The sequence below is a fragment of the Bos mutus genome, chromosome 16 (assembly GCF_027580195.1).
Source record: "Bos mutus isolate GX-2022 chromosome 16, NWIPB_WYAK_1.1, whole genome shotgun sequence".
NCBI lineage: Eukaryota > Metazoa > Chordata > Mammalia > Artiodactyla > Bovidae > Bos > Bos mutus.
In genome coordinates, this window is record NC_091632.1 from 3,181,373 (window position 1) to 3,203,973 (window position 22,601).

A 22,601-nucleotide genomic window follows, 5' to 3' on the forward strand; every position below is an offset into this window, starting at 1 on the left:
AGGTTCTGGTCCTCACACCTTGCCCTCACTCTTACGCTGCACACGCACACCATATCAATACCTCCCTCCCCACCAGCCCCCCACCCCCGACACACACACACACATAACCAGACTCGTGAGATGGGAGGCAAGTCCTGACATCTCCCCAGGCTTCTCAGGTAAGAGCGTGTGACCCAACCTGAAGTTCTTAGGAACCTACAGTGAGTTAAAATGTTAGTGTTCCCTAAAGCTCAACTTCTCTGTACACCAGTACCAAATCAAATCCCAGAGACAGACTTTGGGGTGAAGCAGAAAAGGATAGCTTTATTACTTTGCCAGGTAAAGGGGGGGACACAGCGGGCTAATGACCTCAAAATTGTGTGTCCCAACCTAAGAAGATGGTGAGAGGTTTTATAGTAATTGTTCAAAGAAGGTGTGATCAGCTCATGGACATTCTTGGATGAGGTAAGTAGAAGTCAGTACCCTCATCCTTCAGGTCCAACTGGTCTGGGGTCTGTATGCCTGTGGGCGGCATACCATTGATAATCCTTAACTTCTCTCACCTGGAGGGGGTTTCAGTACCTGCAAAATAGCTGAAAGATAGTGTTGTGTGTATCTGTTGATGGAGAAACAGGACTTTGCCCCAAGGCTGGTCTGCATTGCTTCTCCCTTGTCCTGCATCCCCTCCCTTCCCTAACTAACAACTCCTTGAAACTGCCCATTGGCGCTCAGAGTAGGTCACAGAGGCTGAATGAAGGCTTTTTCCTATAATCAAAGAAATGAAGTACAGAGAAAGATTCTGTGCCTTTGAAGCTGTTAGGTGTCATTTCCGGAGCCTCCGAAGAGCCTGTGCCATAGTCCTTATGTCCCAGTGCAGAGAAGAGTTCAGTGGCAGCAGAGAAGTGGTTTGTCAGAATAGGCTGCTGCTGAGGCTTACAGGTGGCAGCTGAGAAATGCCGCACCCGAGAACCTGGTGGGCTACAGTTTTATAATCAAAGGAAAAGTAGGAGCCGGAGAAGAACTGCTTTGTCTTTCCTGAGTAGACATCATGTTTCCATCAGCAGCTCCTCCTCCAGCGTGAGCAGGGGAGTTTTCTCATCCCTCCGGGGTCAGGCGAGGTCCACAGTTACTGTTTTTCCATGTGTGCAGAGAGCGTGTCCTAGGGATCATTAACACACTGAGCTCACTGGGCAGTGCATGCTCTCTTGCCATCATTGTTTCATTGTTTGGGGGGTGTCGCGTGCTTCTGTTGCGTGGTTTTGTTGCTAAGCAAGCCTGCTTGGTTTTGTGGTTAAGCAAACCTACTTTCTTGAGTAATCATTAACGTATAGGGGTCTCCCATATTTTTTTTTGACAGCTCCCTAGTGGGATTAACGATTCAGTCACCTACTTTGTGTGGTTACTCCCTATCACCCTAGAGTCCCACAGGGTCCTGCTCAGTACCATTAGCGTGAGGTTCATTTGAGCTGCCTGTAACTATGCCTTGGGTGACTATGGTTGGCAGATTAAAGGGGAATAAAGTAAGTTTCACTTCAGTTCAGTTCAGTCGCTCAGTCATGTCCGACTGTTTGCGACCCCATGAATCGCAGCACGCCAGGCCTCCCTGTCCCTCACCAACTCCCGGAGTTCACCCAGACTCACGTCCATTGAGTCAGTGATGCCATCCAGCCATCTCATCCTCTGTCGTCCCCTTCTCCTCCTGCCCCCAATCCCTCCCAGCATCAGAGTCTTTTCCAATGAGTCAACTCTTCGCATGAGGTGGCCAAAGTACTGGAGTTTCAGCTTTAGCATCATTTCTTCCAAAGAAATCCCAGGGCTGATCTCCTTCAGAAAGGACTGGTTGAATCTCCTTGCAGTCCAAGGGACTCTCAAGAGTCTTCTCCAACACCACAGTTCAAAGGCATCAATTCTTCGGCACTCAGCTTTCTTCACAGTCCAACTCTCACATCCATACATGACCACAGGAAAAACCATAGCCTTGACTAGACGGACCTTTGTTGGCAAAGTAATGTCTCTGCTTTTGAATATGCTATCTAGGTTGGTCATAACTTTCCTTCCAAGGAGTAAGCGTCTTTTAATTTCATGGCTGCAGTCACCATCTGCAGTGATTTTGGAGCCCCCAAAAATAAAGTCTGACACTGTTTCCACTGTTTCCCCATCTATTTGCCATGAAGTGATGGGACCAGATGCCACGATCTTCTTTTTCTGAATGTTCAGTTTTAAGCCAACTTTTTCACTCTCCTCTTTCACCTTCATCAAGAGGCTTTTTAGTTCCTCTTCACTTTCTGCCATAAGGGTGGTGTCATCTGCATATCTGAGGTTATTGATATTCTCCCGGCAATCTTGATTCCAGCTTGTGCTTCTTCCAGCCCAGCATTTCTCATGATGTACCCTGCATAGAAGTTAAATAAGCAGGGTGACAATATACAGCTTTGACATACTCCTTTTCCTATTTGGAACCAGTCTGTTTTTTCATGTCCAGTTCTAACTGTTGCTTCCTGACCTGCATACAGATTTCTCAAGAGGCAGGTCAGGTGGTCTGGTATTCCCATCTCTTTTGGAATTTTCCAGTTTATTGTGATCTACTTGCAAATGAGGTGAGTCCAGATCCCAAGGAACCCCTCTAAGGCTTATAATACGTTTATACACTGGGGATGTGCCTGCCCCCCATCCCCACATTCCTCCTGAGGTGGGATTTTTCGCTCCTCATGAGGTCCATCCTTTGTTTAATAGTCCTCATTGTTAGAAAGTTCTTCCTTTATCCAGTCTGAGTCTCCAATACTGCTTCATCGCTGCTTACTGTCTAGGTCTGTTTGGTCAACTAGACTACACATTTCTTAAGGGTGGACTTAATATCCTCGAACCCACACCTGGCCACATGTAGTGACAGATACAGGGCCTGGGAAGGAGTGTTTGATGGAACAAAAGCTCTAGTTGAAACTCGTTTCTTTGTTTCACTGGCAAACATGCCTGGAGGGAGGGTGCAGTGATTTTCATGAAGTGTAATAATTGGACAGCATACATTAAAGTTGGAAAAATTCCAGGGCAAATTCCTCTTGGTTACTTGAACTGAAAGGGTGTATCAGTTCACCCTCAGGACAACCACTGGTTTCTGACAGCCGATTTGCTTTTAAATGGGTGCCCTTTGGAATCCCCCGGCCCCCATTCTTCTTTTCTGAGACCCGGTTTTAAATGACACGTGTGTGCTGGGGGAGGGGACAGACAGGTATCTGTAAAGTTATAGAAGTACATTTGAGCCTCTTTAGAGAGCATGTAGAAGTGATCATGGGCCCCTGGCTGCTGTGGGTGCTTGTGAGCAGGGGAAGTGGGCTGTCCTCAGCTGATTTTGAACGTGAGACTGAAACCTAAATTTTCAGGCGATGATTGCAGAACTGCCCTTAACGCCTTGGGAAGCCAAGTCACCAAGCACCTTTGGGCTCTAGTCTCTGCTTCCTCTGTCCACATGGATCAAAAGTCAGCAGCTTCCCCTCTCTCCCTCTGACGCAGGCTCCACTGGAAAATGGCATCTGGCCTCTGCTCTGTGGGGGAGGCCCTGACTATGTGTTCATTGAATTTCCTTCCTTTCTTTCTCTTTCACGCGTCAGACCCTTCGTGGGGACACAAAATGGATACTTGGCATTTTATCAGTGGGAATAAGACATGGTGCAAATAATGGTATAAGAAACACAGCTAAAGGGTTGTGATTTAAAGGATCTCAAACAGGAAAGCTTTGTGGAGAGGAAGGATTTTCATGGGAAGATGCAGGCCTTGGGAACATGTGCAGATGCGTGGTATGTGGCCAGGGAGTGAGGTTCACTATGAAAGGGGTCTTGGTGGGGGACGGCGTGGGCCCTGGGTGGCAGGGAGAGTGATGCAGGCTCAGCTTCTCTGCACACTGGTGCTGAATGGAGTCTCAGAGTCAGAGTTTCGGGTGAAGTAGCAAAGGACAGCTTTATTCCTTTGCCAGGCAAAGGGTGACACAGCAGACGCCCACCTTGAAAACTAAGTGTCCTCCCCGGGAGGACTTGATGAGAAGCTTTGTAACAATACTTCCCAAGAGTAGGCTTGCTGATGAGAAGAGGGTGTGTGCAGAGTCTCCTAAACCTTTGGGCCCTTTAATCCTTGCCTCAGGTGGTTCCTGGTGGCTCCTCTCTTGATTAGCAACTGTTCACATCTGCCCTTTGGACCTCAGGAAAGGTCACGGAGGCTGGAGTCTTGCCTACAAGAAATGAGGGGGAAAGGGCCTCTGTGCTGGGAGCCCCACAGGGCCCCCCTTGGTTTCAAGAGGAGGGGCCGATCTGCTTGGCAGAAGAGAGATGGCACAAAAAAGGCACCTGTCAGGGCTGGGCGTTTCACAGGCGCACCCCACAGCGCTGAGACGCCAACCTGGATTTTTGTGGCACTGGGTCTAATATCTCGTGGCTACAATGTCAACATCTGTTGAAAAGAAGTCCTTCTGGGGACTGTGCACCTTTGGTGAACAGCGAAGAAAGAATCTTGAAAGTAAACTATGAAGCTGAGGAAATGGAGGTGGCTCTGTTTGGTCCAGGGTAGAAGACACGGGAGTGGAGGGAGGAGGTGAGACGGAGGCCAGGCCCTCCAGAGCCCGGGAGCCCGGAGCCTGGCTTTGAGGTGAGCCGTGAGGAGCTGCTGGGAAGCTGGAGCAGGGGCAAATGTGGTTAGAGCCGGGCTTCCGAAATGTGTCTGGGGGAGGAGAGACCCGGTCAGATGGTTGGGATGCTCCGGAAATAGTCCTGGTGAAAGGCAGTGACTGGGGCATAAAGGAACAAGTGGCGGAAGCGATCTTGTGACAGACCTGCCAGGGCCGCCGTGGAGTTAAGCCGCGGCCTGGCGCCATCACCGCCCGGCAGACGTCCTGGCGGCCCTACTGGGCCAGGTGTGGCTGCAAGCCCCGTACTCGGTGGGGAGCAAGACGCTGCCTGCCCTCACTTCAGGCACTTGGAGGGTGCTTATGGTCGCTGACTGAACCTGAGGACTGCTCGGGGGATGGAGGGCATGTGAGGGCCAGGGGAGCTGCCAGCTCTGTAGAGGAGGCTGCAGCCGGGGGGGGGGTCAGGGTGTGATGCCGCTCACCCTGGGGGGAGACAACGCGATTGGCAGGTGGTACGGGGCTCCTGTCAGCGGGACGTCTTCTTGACCCCAGTTAGGCTCCGTGAGGGCAGACTCTGCCTGTCTGGTGCACGCTTCTGTGCCTAGGCTTCTGTGCCTGGCACTTGCTCTGGGCTAAGCCTGCCTCTTCCCCGCTCCACATCTTGTTTCTGGCCAGAGCAATACTGGGGAGGGCTCCTGCCGTTCCCTGGTCTCAGACCTGTGAACACGACCACCAGGGTCAAGGAGCCTGCGGGCAGGGTGCTGACCAAGCACAGGGTTCTGGGCCTCCTCCCAGGCTGGGGGGATGGCAGGAACCCTGGCTCCCAGGAGTTTCCTGGAGAGGACGCAATTACAAGTCGGACGTGCAGGGACCAAATCCCCCAAGAAAGGCTCTGAGCAACAGATCCAGGAGAAGAAAGATGCTGGCAGATAGGAGTCCTAACTCACTCATGGCTCTCACATCATCCTGCCAATGGTCCATTCTGAGATCACCTCCTTGTATCTATTCCCCTTCTCTGTCTTTCTCACTTCCCTTTTCCGCTTTCTTGTTTCCTTGGAATTGAACTTCCCAATAAAAAGTTAAATATAAGCTTCTGACTTAGGCATTTCAAAAAAATTTCCCCTTAGGGAAATAGGACTAAGGTAGGGCTCCATAAATATTTGCTGGGCAAATGAAAGAATTGTATGACCAGACTACTGCAGGATTGAGAAACAAAGATACAGGAGCTAATTTGAAAAAGTCACAGGTTTAGAGATTGTCTGTCAACTCGGGAACTGTCTCCATAGGCCATACCCAGCAGAGACACCCCATCCCAGAGTGGTGGGAAGGGGACAGAGAGAAGAGGCTGAGGCAGACGCGAGACACACTCACATTTAAGAAGCAGGAGAAAAGAAGGGACCCTTGCAAGAGGCCTGGTGAAGCAGAGACAACCAGTGTTCATTCAAGCCCCCGTACACTGCCAGGCCACAGCTCGCCACCCGTTCCCAGCCCCTGTAGACAGGTGTGGCCGTGGACCACATTTTAGCCGATGGACAGAATGATGAACAAGACAGAGCGCCTGCTCCTGTAGACCTCAAGTCAAATAAATCCAGAGAAGTGTCCCGCTGGTACCTGGGCCGCTTTTAGATCTGGCCTGGGAAGACTTCCTAGCAGAGCTGCTGCACTCTCCCTGTCCACAGGACAGTAGAATGACTCTGAGGTCCAAGGGGGTGCGGGAACCACAGGCACATGGAGTCCAGGGTTTGGAAGCATGGTCTTTTTAACTGGCCTCTCCATGAATGAAGAATACACTTCGATTGTGTTAAGCCACTCGATTTGGCCGGGAGGTGGGGTTCTCTGTTAAAGAAGCTAGTGTTATGTCATAACCTAGCAAGTGTGGAAAAGACGAGGGCAGATGCTGAAGCTGAGGAGTGGAACACACTATGGCCCTGAGGCCTGGCCTTGTGGCTCTAAACCCTGATGTCGTCCACACACCCCAGGTTTGTGTGGATGTTGGGTGAGTTCTTGCATACCTCCTCTCAAGCACAAGTTCTTTTAAGAGCTCCCTAGCCAAAGTCACTGAGCTGTGCTCCTGAGGCCACTGACGTCCACATGGGGCAGTTATCCCAGCGTCCCTTCCATGGTGATATGCACATGCCAGAGCTCTTTAGCTGAGAACAGTAGACACAGCAGGAAGGACAGAAGCAGAGAAGCCCTGACGACCTCATCGCTGAGGCCTCAGGAGCTGCCTCTGTGTGCCTGCCACGCACGACTCAGTGCCAGGCGCCCCTCCACCCTGTGGGGTCCACTCAAGATTCCCATTCCCAGATGAGAGCCTCAGACAGGGGTGACTTGAGGCCTGTATTCTTCCTGTCATGTCGGTGGTGATGATGGGAACCCCAGGCCCCCCAGGAGAGGCTATAGGACTTAGAACAGGAGGACGATGCCTCAAGGAAGTGATGCCTCCTGTACCCCTACAAACAATAGCAGGTTCCCTGGAATCCTCTTGGCAGGATCTTATCTCCATGTAGGAGCAGGCAGGAGGAACGTGTTTGGATTCTTTGGGGGAGTCAGCAACCACTAATCTTTCAGCAGCTTATACATTTTTATTTTAACAAGAAAACATTGTTAGGGAGACTGGCTGGAATCAACCTTTCATCTTTACCTTTGACATGCCCTGAACTGCCAGTTACCCGAGCGGGGGAGGAATATGAATCAGAAGCTGTGGGTGAGGAGCTGCGAGACATGCATCCTATTTTTATCTCTATTTTTGACAAATTGTGTCACTGTTTTATACTCCAATTTCCCCATTAACAAAGCAAGGTAAGAAAACCTCCTCTGCCTGATTTATAGATTTTTTTGTGAGGGAAAGAAGAAAAAGAAAAGAAGAACAAAACACCAAAAACCCCTGAAAGGACTTTAGGGGTCCTTCTAAGAGCAGTTAGTTATCAGAGCATTTGCTTTGGCTTGAATTTTGTTCTCCTGAAAGATAGGTTGGAGTCTGAAGCCCTATGCCTCGGAATGACCCTATTTGGAAATAGGGTCATTAAAAGTGCAATTAAAATTTCGATGAGGTCATTCTAGAGTGGGGTGGGCCCTCCATCTGATATGGCCGGTGTCCTTATAAGAAGGAAGAGACACAGACACACACGGGGACGGCATCAGGGGATGAGGGAGGCAGAGCTCAGAGCGGCACAGCTGCAAGCCCAGGACGGCGAGGACTCCAGCCGCCACCAGAGGCTGGCTCAGGTGAGCAAGGATTCTTCCCCGTGATTCCAAGGAGGAGTGTGGCCTTGCTGACACCATCCGTCTTGGTTTCTAGCCTCCAGAACTGTGAGGCAATAGATAACTGTGACTTAGGCCACTCACTCTGTGGTGCCTGGCTGTGGCAGCCCTAGGAAATGAGTGCAGCATCCTTCCCAGGGCACGGTGAAGCTTGGCCAGAGCTCTCGGCCCGTCCCTGAGAGGTGGTGACCTAGTGTCAGGCATGGAACAGGGTCCTGGATTTCAGAGGTGAAGGTCACAAGGAGCCAAAGTCAGTTGTGGAAAACCCAAAGCAGCTATTTGGGCTAAGCAGGTTTACACAGGCAGCAGGAGTCGAGTCCATACTGACAGAAAGCGTCACTTCTGCTTTGAGGGGCCAGAGTGTTCAGAACAGAACCGGGTGAGGGCAGCCTGGAGACAGAGCGCGCTTTCACTTCCTGAGACGTGACTGAAGCATCACCTTCACACTCAGCTGCACCACTCAGGCTCCTGGAACCACAGGTACCAGGCGGCTGCACCAGCATAGCGGCCCACGTAGAAATCATCCTCGAGGAGAAAGACTGTGAGGGTGTTCTCTAAACGTCGGCCCTGCCTCCACAGAGCTTGTGTTGTTAACCCCTCTATTATGCTAAGTGAAGTGAAGTGAAAGGCGCTCAGTCGTGTCCAACTCTTTGTGACCTCATGGACTGTACAGTCGATGGAATTCTCTAGGCCAGAATACTGGAGTGGGTAACCTTTCACTTCTCCAGGGGATCTTCCCAACCCAGGGATTGAACCCAGATCTCCCACATTGAAGGCGGATTCTGTACCCGCTGAGCCACAAGGGAAGTTCAAGAATACTGGAGTGGGTAGCCTATCCCTTATCCAGCAGATCTTCCCGACCCAGGAAACGAACTGGGGTCTCTTACATTGCAGATAGTTTCTTTACCAACTGAGCCATCAGGGAAGCCTATAGTGAAGTTGCTCAGTCGTGTCCGACTCTTTGTGACCCCGTGGACTGTAGCCCGCCAGGTTCCTCTGTCCATGGGATTTCCCAGGCAAGAAATTTCTTATGCTGCTCTTGGTTTATTTGGATCAGATTATTCTCAGTTCACTCTGAAAGCAATAATTTCGTTAAATATATATATAGGCAAAAAGACTATACATATATTATATATATAAAGACAAAAAAGACTAAGAACAAAACCAAAAGAAAGTGTGTGCATATATGTATAGTCATGAACTTTTTTGGTGTGTGTGTACCTGCAGGCTAAGTTACTTCGGTCATGTCGGACTCTGCAACCATATGGAGTGTAGTCTGCCAGGCTCCTCTGTTGATGGGATTCTCCAGGCAAGAGTACTGGAGTGGGTTGCCATGCCCTCCTCCAGGGGATCTACCTGACCCAAGGACTGAACCCTCGTCTCTTACATCTCTTGCATTGGCAGGCAGGTTCTTTACCATTAGCACCACCTGGGTAGCCCAGATACCAATGTATGTCTTTCATAAAATCTAAGTGGTATAAAGTGAACTTTTGAAAAGCAGGGGATACCTGTATTAGAGAGGTTTATGGATAAATTTTCAATGTGATGATTTATAATATAATGCTAAGAATTTGCTTCAAAATAATCCAGGTATGTGGGGCTGGGGAGAGGAGTGGCTGGTGGTGCAAGATAAAACAGGCCTGGCCGTGTATGGCTGTGTTGTAAAAATTGAGCTGGGGTGCACAGGGATTTACTGCATTGTGATCTCTGCTTGGGCACATGTTTGGAGATTTCCATTGTAAGACAGAAATCAGTAAAGCAATAAAAGTTTCCCATATTCCTTAGGATTGTGGTTGTGGTTCCCACATCCCCTAGGACCTCAAAGTTATTCTACTATCCAGCAGCTCCGGTAAGAAGTCTTCCCAGGCCAGACGTCCACCATTAGCAAAAAGTAATAAAAAGTATGGACATACAGTTAGTTCTTCCATCATGGAGGTGGAGTTGGTGTGCATGTGGGTGTGTGCGAAGTGTGTGTGAGTGTGTGTTTGTGTGTACGCTCTCATGCTGTTTCACTCTAATTTGGTTGCAGCTCTGAACAACTGCATTCTATCGAGAACAACTTTTTGACAGCTGTGGAGAATACTCAACTGAATTTCCAAGGGGATAGGCACAGACACACGGGCCCTGCTTAGGGGGCTGCTGGGGCCAGCCCCACACGGGTGTTCCCTTGGCCAAAGACAGAGGAAAAGCAGCTAATGAAGGTATTGCCTCGTGTCCAGAAGGACCCCGCTGGAGGCTGGATGGCAGAATCTCGAAAGCCACTGGCTCAAAACTTCATTCCAGCCGTGAATTTCTGGAGTTGGAAGGAAGAATGCAAATCCAGGGAAAGGAGGAAGTAGGGCTGACGAGAGGCTCTGCTGTGTGGTGGTGGCAGCTGTGCTGAATGGTGCCGGAAAGCTGCTTCACAGCTGTGGCTGGTGGGCTCTGTGGCGGGAGATGGATAAGCCCCAAGCTGAGCAGGTTCTGCCCAGTGCTCAGATACTGCAAACTAGAGGGAGAAACAGGCTGGGCCCTGCCCAGACAAGAGATAAAAGACTCCAGATTCCTGATTCTTGAAGTTAAAGAGACCTCCCAGACTACATACAGGCAGAAAAGCTCTCTGGAGGTCAGAAAGGGAGGAGGCGCCACCCCACAGTAAGTGATATCAGCTACCCATGGGGCTCTTTACTAGAATCCATCTTGGCCAAGAGATACGTGTGCACATGTGGGAGGACCCTAAAATACACCGAATACGGACTCAGAACCAGGCAGAGCAAGATGATTGGCCAAAGGAAACCCAGAAGAAATGTCCCATAAAAGTGATTCTAACTGCCATGAGAGTTTGACTCTCTCTGAGCCCGTGCATGTGTCTATCTGCACATACTTTTTTTCCTCCTAATAAACATTTTACTCGCTTCACTACTTCCCATCTCTATGTGGAAATTCACTCCTACACAGCTGATGGGCCAGGGCCGTGCCACTGGCGACTGGTCCCTGGTGGTCTAGTGGCCAGGACTCAGTGCTCTCACAGCCTTGGCCTGATTACAGTCTCCGGCTGGGAACTGAAACCCCGCTTCCTCTGCTATAGGCTGGGGCAACCCGAGATCAGTTTTTCTCCCCTTTTCATATACCTATCCATGTTCACTCAATGAAGTGTTTGCACAGTTTCGTATATGTAGGTCTTGGCTTCTAAGTTCTACATTCTACATTTTTGATAATCGTTCATCTGTTATACACCCACATTTTACAACTGGGAAAACAAACCTTGTTGCATGGCTGGCACAGCAAAAGGTTTGCGTTGGAAGATCTTGGCTTAAATTCTGGTTTCTTTAGTTTCCAGCACAGCTCAACTTAATTTGTTAAAGTAGAGACATTGCTCTGTAAGTGACTCACCACTGCTATTCTCTTGATGATTTTCTGAGAAGAATCATTTGAGTGGCTTCTTCTGGCTTTAAGGCAAGTAGGCATCCATTTTTCCATGAGAAGAGTGTGACCTCCCCGAACCTGCTTTTTCGATTTGGTGGAAACTTGAGGTCTAACAAGTAGGAGTTGTCGTTTCAACAACCATTTGAAATTTGAGGTTGCCAAGGAGGGTTTGGGAAAATTCACTGAGGGCTTCCAGAGTCTTCCTGAGAGGAAGGAGATAAAGATGCAGATTTATGACAGCATCCTTGATGGGTTGAGGCGGCTGTGATTGGAAACTGCTGGCATAAAAGGACAACGGCACCATCAGGGTCCAGGGGAGGTGTGTGGGTGAGCGGGGACTCATACGGAGCGGCCACGAGAGAGTGTGGGGCACTGGAGGGGGAAGGGTCGGCCGATGAGCTGAGCGCGGTTGGAATGTCTAATTTGCCCTCAGCATGGTGTTCACAGTGACAGCTCCAGAATTCCTTTGTTGGAGGAGTTTAGCGGGCTTGACACGGAGCTGTGTTTTAAAGCAAAACGTTCATTTTCATTTGCTTTGCCTATTTATACTTGGTGGCTTTGAGAAGAGGTTAACGGAGGTCAAGGCGTAGGGGTAGGCCAAGCCCTCCATCTATGTCTTACTGCTTCCAACCTGGTGCAGCGACCCCGATGCCACGCGGAACTCTTGGGCAAAGCCAGTGTACTAGAGTGTGTCGCCAAAGAAATGCTGTGTTGAAAACTCGGGATCACAGATTTCCAAAACGCCTGGCAGTTCCCTTTCTACCTCACTCTCCAAATCTACCAGTCCCCTGGAACAAGCATTTTCTTGTTTGAAGAGAATGTTAGCTTGAATGTTAGAAGAGATATAACCTTATTCTGTATTCCCACCCCAACCCCAGCAGCTCATATCTTGAATCACTTAACTCTCTGAATCTCTGTTCCCTTATCTATAAAATGGGATGAAAGGATCCTGGTCTGTCTTGGTGGTTGAGGGATTAAACTTTGTCAGTTGAAAAGTACCCCCCCTCACCACCAACAATGTCAGGAAACCTCATTAAATGTCTTGCGCAAGGTTGGCTGCCGCTTCACAGCAGAACAGCAAATTAGAGGCAGCCCCACGGCCTTCCCACCCCAGGCAGCTGGGCCCCTGGCAGAGGGAATGCCTGAAACTGGGTCTGACGGGAGGGGGCATCCTGAGTGCAGGCGACTGTTTGAAAAGGGGAAGTGGCAGGCGGGTGAGGACGGCCTGTGACTTGAAGAAAAGGAAGCCGTTCTCACCAGCAGGATGTAGATAGTTGGTTGGAGGGTGTAGGGGACTCCGGGGATGGTAAAGGTGTCTTCCGGCAAGGCACGGATGTTGACGTACTCTACAGTGTTACGACAACACAGCACTGAGGACCCGCTCAGGTGCGTCTCCATTCTGACTCGCCTACTGCCAGCCCCTCCCCCGCCCCAGGCGAGCACTCGCTTCTCCGTGCTGGGCACTGCCCCAGTGGCCTGTGCAGCTGCTTGCTGCTGTCCGAGGGGCCTGTGATGATAGAGGTCCCTTGGGTCCACAGTGACCTGGTGGCCCACGGAGCCAAACATCTTGGTACCTTCCGCCTGGATTCTGAAGGTAAAGGAAGCATCATCAGCCACTCCCTCCCCTCCCTTCTCTTGTCTCCTCCTAAGCTTCCCTGGCCCCCAGCAGCTCTCACTCGCTGCCGGTTCTCTAATGCACTGAAGCACAGGAATAATCTCCATTTTGGTCTCTCTCACTACATGAGGGCTCTGAATTTTTTTTTTTTTTGTGGGGGGTAAGATCTATGGCATTCTGGAAATACATTTACTTCTCAACCCAGCACACACACACACACACATGCACACACATCAAAAATTTCATGAAACATGCTTAGTATGTGAGGTTCACTCTGATATCTTCACTTCAATGAAGGTACCCATTTCATTAAAAAATGTAGGTCAGAGAGATCAGAGATCAGTCGCTCAGTCGTGTCCGACTCTTTGCGACCCCATGAATCGCAGCACGCCAGGCCTCCCTGTCCATCACCAACTCTTGGAGTTCACTGAGACTCACGTCCATCGAGTCAGCGATGCCATCCAGTCATCTCATCCTCTGTCGTCCCCTTCTCCTCCTGCCCCCAATCCCTCCCAGCATCAGAGTCTTTTCCAATGAGTCAACTTTTCACATGAGGTGGCCAAAGTACTGGAGTTTCAGCTTTAGCATCATTCCTTCCAAAGAAATCCCAGGGCTGAGCTCCTTCAGAATGGACTGGTTGGATCTCCTTGAAGTCCAAGGGACTCTCAAGAGTCTTCTCCAACACCACAGTTCAAAAGCATCAATTCTTCAGCACTCAGCCTTCTTCACAGTCCAACTCTCACATCCATACATGACCACAGGAAAAACCATAGCCTTGACTAGACGAACCTTTGTTGGCAAAGTAACGTCTCTGCTTTTGAATATGCTATCTAGGTTGGTCATAACTTTCCTTCCAAGGAGTAAGCGGCTTTTAATTTCATGGCTGCAGTCACCATCTGTAGTGATTTTGGAGCCCAGAAAAATAAAGTCTGACACTGTTTCCACTGTTTCCCCATCTATTTCCCATGAAGTGGTGGGACCGGATGCCATGATCTTCATTTTCTGCATATTGAGCTTTAAGCCAATTTTTTCACTCTCCACTTTCGCTTTCATCGAGAGGCTTTTGAGTTCCTCTTCACTTTCTGCCATAAGGGTGGTCATGACCCCCTAAAATGGTGTCATGACCCACGATGGATAAATCCTTTCGGTTTGAAAAGCCCTCAGTAGACAGTAAACATTGGAGCCTTTTTGGTTTTTGTGTCTCTGTGCCAAGCACATGCCTGTTCTCTTGCAGGAATTTACCCCCAGCTGAATTGAACCTTAAATTATGTTTCTTTGAATTCCTGCATTGTCTGGAACAGTGCCAGGTGTGTGGCAGGAATCTATCTCCACTTCTCTCGATTGTTCCATGCCTCTGAGTGCATGTGTGTGTGAAGGTTCAGTCAATGCCGCCCCCTCCATGAAGCCCTTGAGGAGTTCTTCGGAGAGAAGTAGACTCGCCCTTTCCTTTGGGTCGCTTTGGTGGCCCATCTTATGGAGCACTGACCACCTTCCACTCTACACAGTAGTAGTTTGTCCATATGTTTCCTCTTCTGCAGTGCTTTACAAAGGCAAAATCCGAGTCCAGCTTATTTCTGCACCCCCATGTCACTTAGCCCCTGTCTTACATGTTCATTTGTGTTGAATGAGTAGTTGGCTGAGTGTTAGTATTTACTGTCTGTTGAATGGAAGATGCACCACATGTGTAGGAAAGGAGCTGAGAGTTGGTGCCGTGTGCCTGCTGTCCTGCCCTGCACCTCTGCTCACATCTTACCTCTAACCTCACACAACCAGCTTCTGGAATCTTCCCCAGTGACCAGTAGTTTCATTCAAGTCAACTCCGTTCATCAGATTTGAGTTCTGCCTGCTCTGTGTTCTCCCCTCTTGGTAACCACTCTGTGGAGGATCCTTATGTGTCCACTGCAATCTGCCAGGAGCCTTGCTTGCTCGTGTTGTCGTTTAGTCGCTAAGTCGTGTCTGACTCTTTGCAACCCCATGTGCTATAGCCCACCAGGCAACTCTGTCCATGGGATTTCCCAGGCAAGAATACTTGAGTGGGTTGCCATTTCCTTCTCCAGGGTATCTTCCCGACCCAGGGATCGAACCCAAGTCTCCTGCGTTGGCAAGTGGATTCTTTACCACTGAACCACCTAGGAAGCCCTTGCTTGGTGACTAGAACCCAACTTAGGTCCCCAGGGAGACAGGAATGGTCATAGCCTCTGAAAATCAGCTCACTCCCTGCACCACCTCCATGTCACCACATGGAAAGAAGGGCAGATTGTCAAGGAAGGGCCGCTGGAAAACCTGAGAGCTGAGCCTCGGTCAGGACTCTGCTTCTTGGTTTGGTCACTCACAGCAAGTACCGAGACAGGCAGAAATGTCAGCCTACCCTCTGAGATGAGGGCTTCTGACAGCTGTAGGTTGACAAGTTACAAGCGACAGCTGTAAGCTGATCAGCCTGAACCTTTGACGGGAAAAAAAGAAAGAAAAAGAAACAGCTCTGCTCAGTGATTCGTGAATATCCTCCTGCTTCTCTGATAGATGGGTAGGGAGGTGAAAAATGGAAACCACAGGTCTGGTCATGCCAAACTCATGTAGGACCAAGGCCAGCACCATCCTGGGATGTACATTCACCATGTGACATGTGGCATGCCCCCAATATCCCTTTGCTCCAAATATCTTCCCCACTCTTGTAGTGGTGCCTGGGATTTCCACATTATCCACTCCTTTGTGTTAGGCAAAAATGCTATTTGAAATCAACATGACTCATTGGAGCTTGAATGTTTATTAATATCGTGTTTATTTTTTAGAATGTGTTCCACCACCTAGCAGGATCCTGGGGAATAGGACCTAAAACTGATTTGTTTTCAGGAGGAAAAGGATCAGTGAAATACGAAACTTGGGGCCCTATATGCAGAACAGTAAAGGGGCAGGGGAAATGGGCATTTGTGGAAAACTAAGGAAAGTGGTTTTAGAGGTGCGAGAGTGGACAAACTGACGTTTGTTAACGGCCTTTATGCAAGGCGCCATGCTAGGAATGTTCCCTGCCTGATCTTATTAATTCTCATGTCAACCTAGTGTCCATTTGAGGAAAATGAGGCTCAGGGAGATGAAGTAATGTAAGCTGGGGGCTTTGAGTCCAGGTCAATCTCATTGCAAAGTCTTCTATTTTCCATCACAGTTTACTTCATTCCAGGCTGAAAGGGAGCAGGAAGCTCTGAAAGGAGAAAGTGGAGGTGTCCAGACAACCTGCCCTCTTACTCCCAGTTCTGCTCAGGCATGGTCCCTACTGCAGCCAGGCTGGAGAGGAAGCTGTTTTAAGGAGTTTTCAATTCAGTTCAGTTCAGTCACCAAGTCGTGTCCAACTCTTTGCAACCCCACGGACTGCAGCAGGCCAGGCCTCCCTGTCCATCACCAACTCCCGGAGTTTACTCAAACTCATGTCCATTGAGCTGGTGATGCCATCCAACCGTCTCATCCTCTGTCATCCCCTTCTCCTCCCGCCTTCAATCTTTCCGAGCATCAGGGTCTTTTCCAGTGTGTCATCTCTTCGCATCAGGTGGCCAAAGTATTGGAATTTCAGCTTCAGCATCAGTCCTTCCAGTGATTATTGGAATGAGTAAGGAGTTTTAAGGCTCTCCAAATGGGAGAGGTGAGGGGGGAACTGGGTTTCAGTTGAAATAGGATAAGCTCAGGACAAGTCTCCCTGGGAAGCAGTCAGAGGTAAGAAATCTCTCCCTGACCTTCCTGGGGCCCCAGGTAAGAGTGCCCAGAGACAGGTGAGTCTCATGACCTTTTCCAGCTACAACATGCAATTTAAAAATTGTATAAAAAAATAAAAATTGTATAAATTGGCAAAGCACATATAAAATCAAGCCATTTTTAAGAGTATAGTTCAACAGTGTTAAGCATACCACATGGTTGTGCAACCAATCCCCAGAAGCTTTTCATCCTGTAAAACTGAAACTCTACACCCATTCAATAACTTCCCACTTGTCCCTTCCCTGGTCTCTGGGGGCCACCATTCTACTTTCTATTTCTACTTTCACTACTTGGGGTGTGATAAGTGAAACGGTACAGTCCTTTTTTTTTTTTTTTTTTGGTGATAAGTTTGTTTCATACTATTAGAATTTTCTTCCTCTTTCAGGTTGAATAATATTCTATTGTGTGTGCTAAGTTGCTTTAGTCATGTTTGACTCTTTGCAACCCCATGGACTGTAGCCCACCAGGCTCCCCTGGCCATGGGATTCTCCAGGCAAGAATACTGGAGTGGGTTGCCATTTCCCTTCCCAGGGAATCTTCCTGACCCAGGAATCAAACCCTCGACTCCCTTGTCTCCTGCATTGCAGGAAGATTCCTTACCACTGAGCCACTAGGGAAGCCCAATATTCTATTGTATGTATATTACTTGTTATTCCATCCATTAATGTCCATTATTTTATTGTCAGCTAGCTTTTGAATTTTTTCCCCACCTTCTCCCATTGGAATTAAGCTTTTTGAGGTCAGGGACTGTCTTCCTTGTTTCATTGTGTTCCCAGTGACTAGCAACATGGTCAGCACACAACTGGGGCTTGATAAATATTTATTCACTACATAAATAAATGTCTAATCCCAGGGATTTCTTCAATTAGTCTAGTGTGGTACTGGTTACAAAGTCTTTTCCTCAACAACTTTATGAGGCAAACCCCATTTTCTCAATACTCAGAGAGACTATGTTTCACCCCAAATCACACAGCTGGTACTAGCCCAAGCCAGAGCTCTAACCCAGGGACTGTGACTGCTGAAGTCTAGACATGCTGTTTCCCTGTGGTTGTAACCTTAATCTGGTGAGCCTCACAGGCCTTCCCTGTTCACACACACAGTAAACACGGATAGATTCACCAGCTCCTCAGCTGTCATGTTGAACACCAGGGTCTCCCCTTCAGCGGCCAAGCAGGGGTATCCCAGGCCCCGAATCCCATCAGACTCTGCATGCGTGGTTACTCCATGACACTCTCTCAAACTGCTGGCCGACCGCAGCCAGTCCTATGTAATGGTGAAGCCTGAAGGAGAATCATACAGGGGATCCCTGTGTGGCTAAAGCGAATTCTTCCCCTACTCAACTTTGCTTGATTAAATGTTTTCTCCGTGTTTCCATTCACTTTTCTATGTAAACATTTTTTATTGACGTATAATACAGAAATCACAAATATACACTTTCATAAACTATACACACACATAATCAAGCTCCTAAATTGAGAAATAAGACATTACAACTCCCTCCCCAGAAGGCCCATCACACATCCCTTCAATTGTGATTTTCCTTAAGAGCAACCAGTTATTACTGGCTGTTAGAAGCCATCAACCCCCTGGCTTCCAACAGCTTATACTTGTCTTTGCCTATTTTTGAATTTCATATGAACGGAATCATATGGTATGAATTCTTTTGTATCTAGCTTTTGTTACTCAACATGGTGTTATTGCATGCTGTTGAATTTTCATTGTCTTTAGTATTCCCTGGTATGAACGTATTGTCATTATTTATCCATTCTACCATCAATGGATCTTGGAGGTGTTTCCTGTACTTGACTAGTGCTAACAGAGCTGCTTGTCTTTTGGTGAACATGCTTCCCAGGTGACCTAGTGGTAAAGAATCTGCCTGCCAGTGCAGAAGATGCCAGTTTGATCCCTGGGTCTGGAAGATTCCCCTAGAGGAGGAAATGACAACCCACTCCAGTATTCTTGCTGGGAAAATCCCATGGACAGAGGAGTCTGGCAGGCTACAGAGTTGCAAAGAGTGGGACATGACTGAGCAGCTGAGCACGCATGCCTGTGTACATATTACTGTTAGATATATGGCTAGAAGTAAAACTGCTAGATGACAGGGTTTGCAAGTGTTTCGTTTGAGTGAATATGACAGAGTTTTCCATAGTGACTGTATCACTTGATGTTTCCAATATGCAATGTTTTGAAAGGTTCAGTTGATCCATAGCCTCACCAATACTGGATATTGCCTGTCTTTCCCCCTTCAGTCTTTTAGTGAAATGCAGTGGGAGGCACTGAGGTTGTAGTTTGTGTTTCCAGATGACTAATAAATTAGACATTTGGATATTCTCTCTTGTGAAGTGGGTTATCTCCAAGAATCATATTGATTAGTAGGAGGTCTTTATTCTGAATCAAGTGCTTTGTTGGATATATGGATTATAAACATCTTCTCCCAGACTGTGGCTGGTGTTTTCACTCTCTTAATGGTGTTTTTTTTTTTTTTGATGAACAGAATATATGAATTTCTATGTAGTCAAATTTATCAATTTTTACCCTTATATTAATAATTAGTAGTTTTTAAAACTTGTTACAGAAAGTTTTGCCTACCTTAGGGTCATCAAAACATTGTCCTGTTTTTTTCTGAAACCTTTATTGTTTTACTTTCACATTTATATATATCTACAATCTATTGGAAGTTTGATAACAGGTGAATTGATTCATTTTTCCCTTTCTTAGAAGTCAGATTTATTGAGATATGATGCATACACATTAAAATTCACCCTTTTAAGTGTACAGTTCAGCGATTTTTGACAAACAAATACAGTTTCTGTTTGCTAATATTTTGTTTAAAACTTTTCATCTATATTTGTGAGAAGGAGACTGATCTGTAATTGTCATTTCTTATGATGTCCTTTGCTGGCCTCATAAAATGAGCTTTGAAATGTCCCTTATTTATCAATTGTCTGGAAGAGTTTGTGTAAGACTGGTGCTATTTCTTCCTTAAATGTTTGAAGGAATTTACCAGTGAGGCTACCCGGACCTGAAGTTTTCTTCGTGGAAATATTTTAAATAGTAGACTCAACATGTAGGTAGATATTGCAGTATTCATTTAATGTTTAAATGGCTATTGCAGTATTCATATTTTCTAATTTTTTTCTTGTGTCAATTTTGATAGGCTCTATTTTTCAAGGCATTTGCCAATTTTTAAAATTGTCAAATTTGCAGAAATAAAATTATTCTTGATATCCTCTTATTATCATTTTAATGTTTGTAGTGTCTTTAGTAATGTATTACATTTTATGTCTAATATTGTGTAGTGTGTTTTCTTTTCTTTTTTCTTTCTTGAACAGTTTTGCTGACCCCTGGGTTGGGAAGATCCCCTGTAGAAGGAAATGGCAACCCACTCCAGTATTCTTGCCTGGGAAATCCCATGGACAGAAGAGCTTGGTGGGCTACAGTCTATGGGGTCACAAAGAGTTGGATATGACAGAGCAACTGATACTTTGACTTTGACTACCAGTTTGATTAATCTTTGTAAAGAGTTCATTCTTGGCTTTGCTGATTCTTCTCTATTGTGTGACTTTTCTATTTTATGAATGCTCCACTCTTCCTATTATTATTTTCTTCCTTCTACTTTCTTTGGGTTTGATTTGCTCTTCTTTATCTGTTCTCTTGTTTTCTTAACTATTTGTTGCTTGAAATAGATGCTGAGATCATTGATTTTCAGCTTTTCTAATATACACATTTCAGGCTATAGTTGTTTCTTGAAGGACTACATTAGGTGCATGCACAAATTTTGACATATTTTTGTCATACCTTCATTATCTGTATCAGTCAAGGTTTTATAAGGGAACAGAGTCATTAGGAGCTGTATGCAGGAAGGATTACATTCCAGACTTCTGACTCTATGCAGCTGTAGGTGTTGACTAACAGAGGACTCTGGGATGTTGCTTCTGCCCTGGTGCTACAGCCTCAGGTCTACAGTTTGGGCAGCCAGCAAGGGAAGACAGAGGTCAAGTGGGAAAGGAAGGGAGAGTTCAGCCCTCCAGGTTGAAGGAGAACAGGAACCTACCCAGTTCTCTCACTGCCTCTAAGTCAACAATGAGGGGGCCTGCAGCTCAAGGCACACCGTGTGTCACAGCGGCCACCACTGGCTCACATGTTAGCTCTGGAGTAGGAGCGGGGGGCCTGGGATGAGGTCAGCTCTGCCCTGATCAGCCAGAAATCTAGAAAGTCTCTTCAGTGCTGCTATGAGCTCTGCTTTCCATCTCTGAAGCCCAAGAGGCAGATGGACTTGGAGCCTGGAGACAAGTTGGGCCCTGCCTTGGGCTCCAAAAATGTTAAAAAAGGACACGAAAGGGATTTGGGGACCAGCCTGGACCCTTGACCCCTGTCCTCAAGGAACCAAAGCCTCTTTGGCCTTTACCAACTTCCCAGGAGTCCTTCCCTTTGACATTAGGGAAAAAGCATGAGCTAGAAGTGGCTGGATGTGGAAAATTTGTTTTAGCACTGAATCTGCTGTGGTTTGCCCCTAATCACCCATACGTGCCATCAGGACTAAAGACAGTCATTATAGAAACCTAGCCCTGAGACACTCCCTCCAGACACCCCAGGCAAGCCCACTTCTGTAGCAGGGGAGAACACCAAGGCACAGAGAGGTCAAGTGACTGACCCAAGGGCATGCACTTCACTCGGTGGCCAGGATTAGAAGTCAAGCCTGATCTTTCTGCTGCAGAATTGTCATCATGATCACTGTGATCCCTCCCTCCCCTCCCATCTTCCAGGCCAATTAGTTTCCACATCCCCTTAACTCTGTTGCGAGTGGCAGGTTTGGTAGGCTCAGATGTGAGAAGAAATTTGTTGGTCTGTGCAGCCACGGACCATCTGGCCACTGACCAGATCAAACTCATCGTGGGTGGTGTGCGAGGAGCTCCGGGCTCTGGTGGATTTGGAAGGTGTGCAGAGATTAGAGGTAGGAGCCTGGGACTGTGTCAGAACCTGGGATCCTGTTATCTCTGGAAACGCTCCTGCCCCTGCTGCAGGTTTCCGATCCTCCTAGGCTGGAACCAAATACTGTTGTGGAAGATCTGAACACTTTCCCTAGGGAACAAAAGCCCTTGGGCTTGTGGGTGATGTGCGTGTGTGCGTGTATGTATGTGTGTGTGTGTGCTCTTTACAAAAAGGGAGAGGGCAGAGCACTGGGGTGAAATGGTACCATGTGGGCAAAACCAGGCTGTAGTATAGGCAGTGATTCAACCTCAGCGGTCTCAGCACTGGGAGAGGGGAGAGAGCAAAACCCTCGGGCCTCGGGGATGGGGATTGGAGGCAGGGGTTTTGTCTGTTAATAAAACATTTGAAAGCTGAGAGTGGTGGTGACACTATCCAATCAACTTCTTTCTGGAGCTTCAGCTTCCAGAAGGTAAATTAATAATAGGAGGACAGTTGCTCAGGGCTCTGTGGAAATTGGCTTTACCGGGGCTTGATAACCCCAGAGACTGTGTGCCATTGTAAGATATAAGCTGCCCTTCCCTTCCCGCTCAGTTGGCTCCTGACCACCACGCGAGGAGCAACCCAGGATGCTCTTGGCCCTAGTTCATCAGCACAGCACGGACATGACCAACTGGAAAACATCCCTACCTCATGCTCCCGAAGTTGATGACTGAAGGTGAACCTACTGCACTGTTGTGGTACAGCAGGAAGAGGGCCCGGATGGGGTGCCTGGATCAAGACTGGGCTCTGCCACTCTCTCTACACATGACTTTGGATAGATCACTTTCCTCTAAATCCAGTTTCCTTGTTTATAAAATGAAGCTGATGGATTGGGTGATAATAACAAGGAACATTTTGGTGTATACATTTAGGTTATGTGTCAGGCTTTGCCCTAAGGACTTTACAAGCATTAGCTCATTCAATACTCACACCAGGCCTATCAGGTAGTATTTTAAAGCCCATTTTACAGATGAGATCACTGAGGCAGAGAGGGTTTAAGTCACTTGCATAATG

At 47.8% G+C, this 22,601-nt stretch overlaps 1 protein-coding gene across 1 annotated transcript; it reads right to left on the reverse strand.

Annotated features, from left to right (window-relative positions):
• Positions 1-5,081: 5,081 nt before the first annotated feature.
• On the reverse strand, positions 5,082-22,240 carry CTSE (cathepsin E). Its single transcript, XM_070384781.1, has 8 exons — positions 22,236-22,240; positions 21,495-21,537; positions 17,715-17,879; positions 15,244-15,318; positions 14,822-15,105; positions 13,149-13,161; positions 12,290-13,042; positions 5,082-10,091 (listed from the first exon to the last, which is right to left on the reverse strand). The coding sequence occupies exons 1-8, from the start codon at positions 22,238-22,240 to the stop codon at positions 9,984-9,986; spliced, it is 1,446 nt and encodes a 481-aa protein (XP_070240882.1). The 3' UTR covers positions 5,082-9,983.
• Positions 22,241-22,601: the final 361 nt, after the last annotated feature.

What these genes read in the sequence shown, in the direction of transcription:
- CTSE (XM_070384781.1), bottom strand. An exon ending in CCCACGATGAGTTTGATCTG is followed by an intron (nt 17,880 to 21,494) that starts GTCAGTGGCCAG and finishes ACCATTACATAG; the next exon opens with GACTGGCTGCGGTCGGCCAG. An exon ending in AGAAGCCCTCATCTCAGAGG is followed by an intron (nt 15,106 to 15,243) that starts GTAGGCTGACAT and finishes ATGTGGTGACAT; the next exon opens with GGAGGTGGTGCAGGGAGTGA.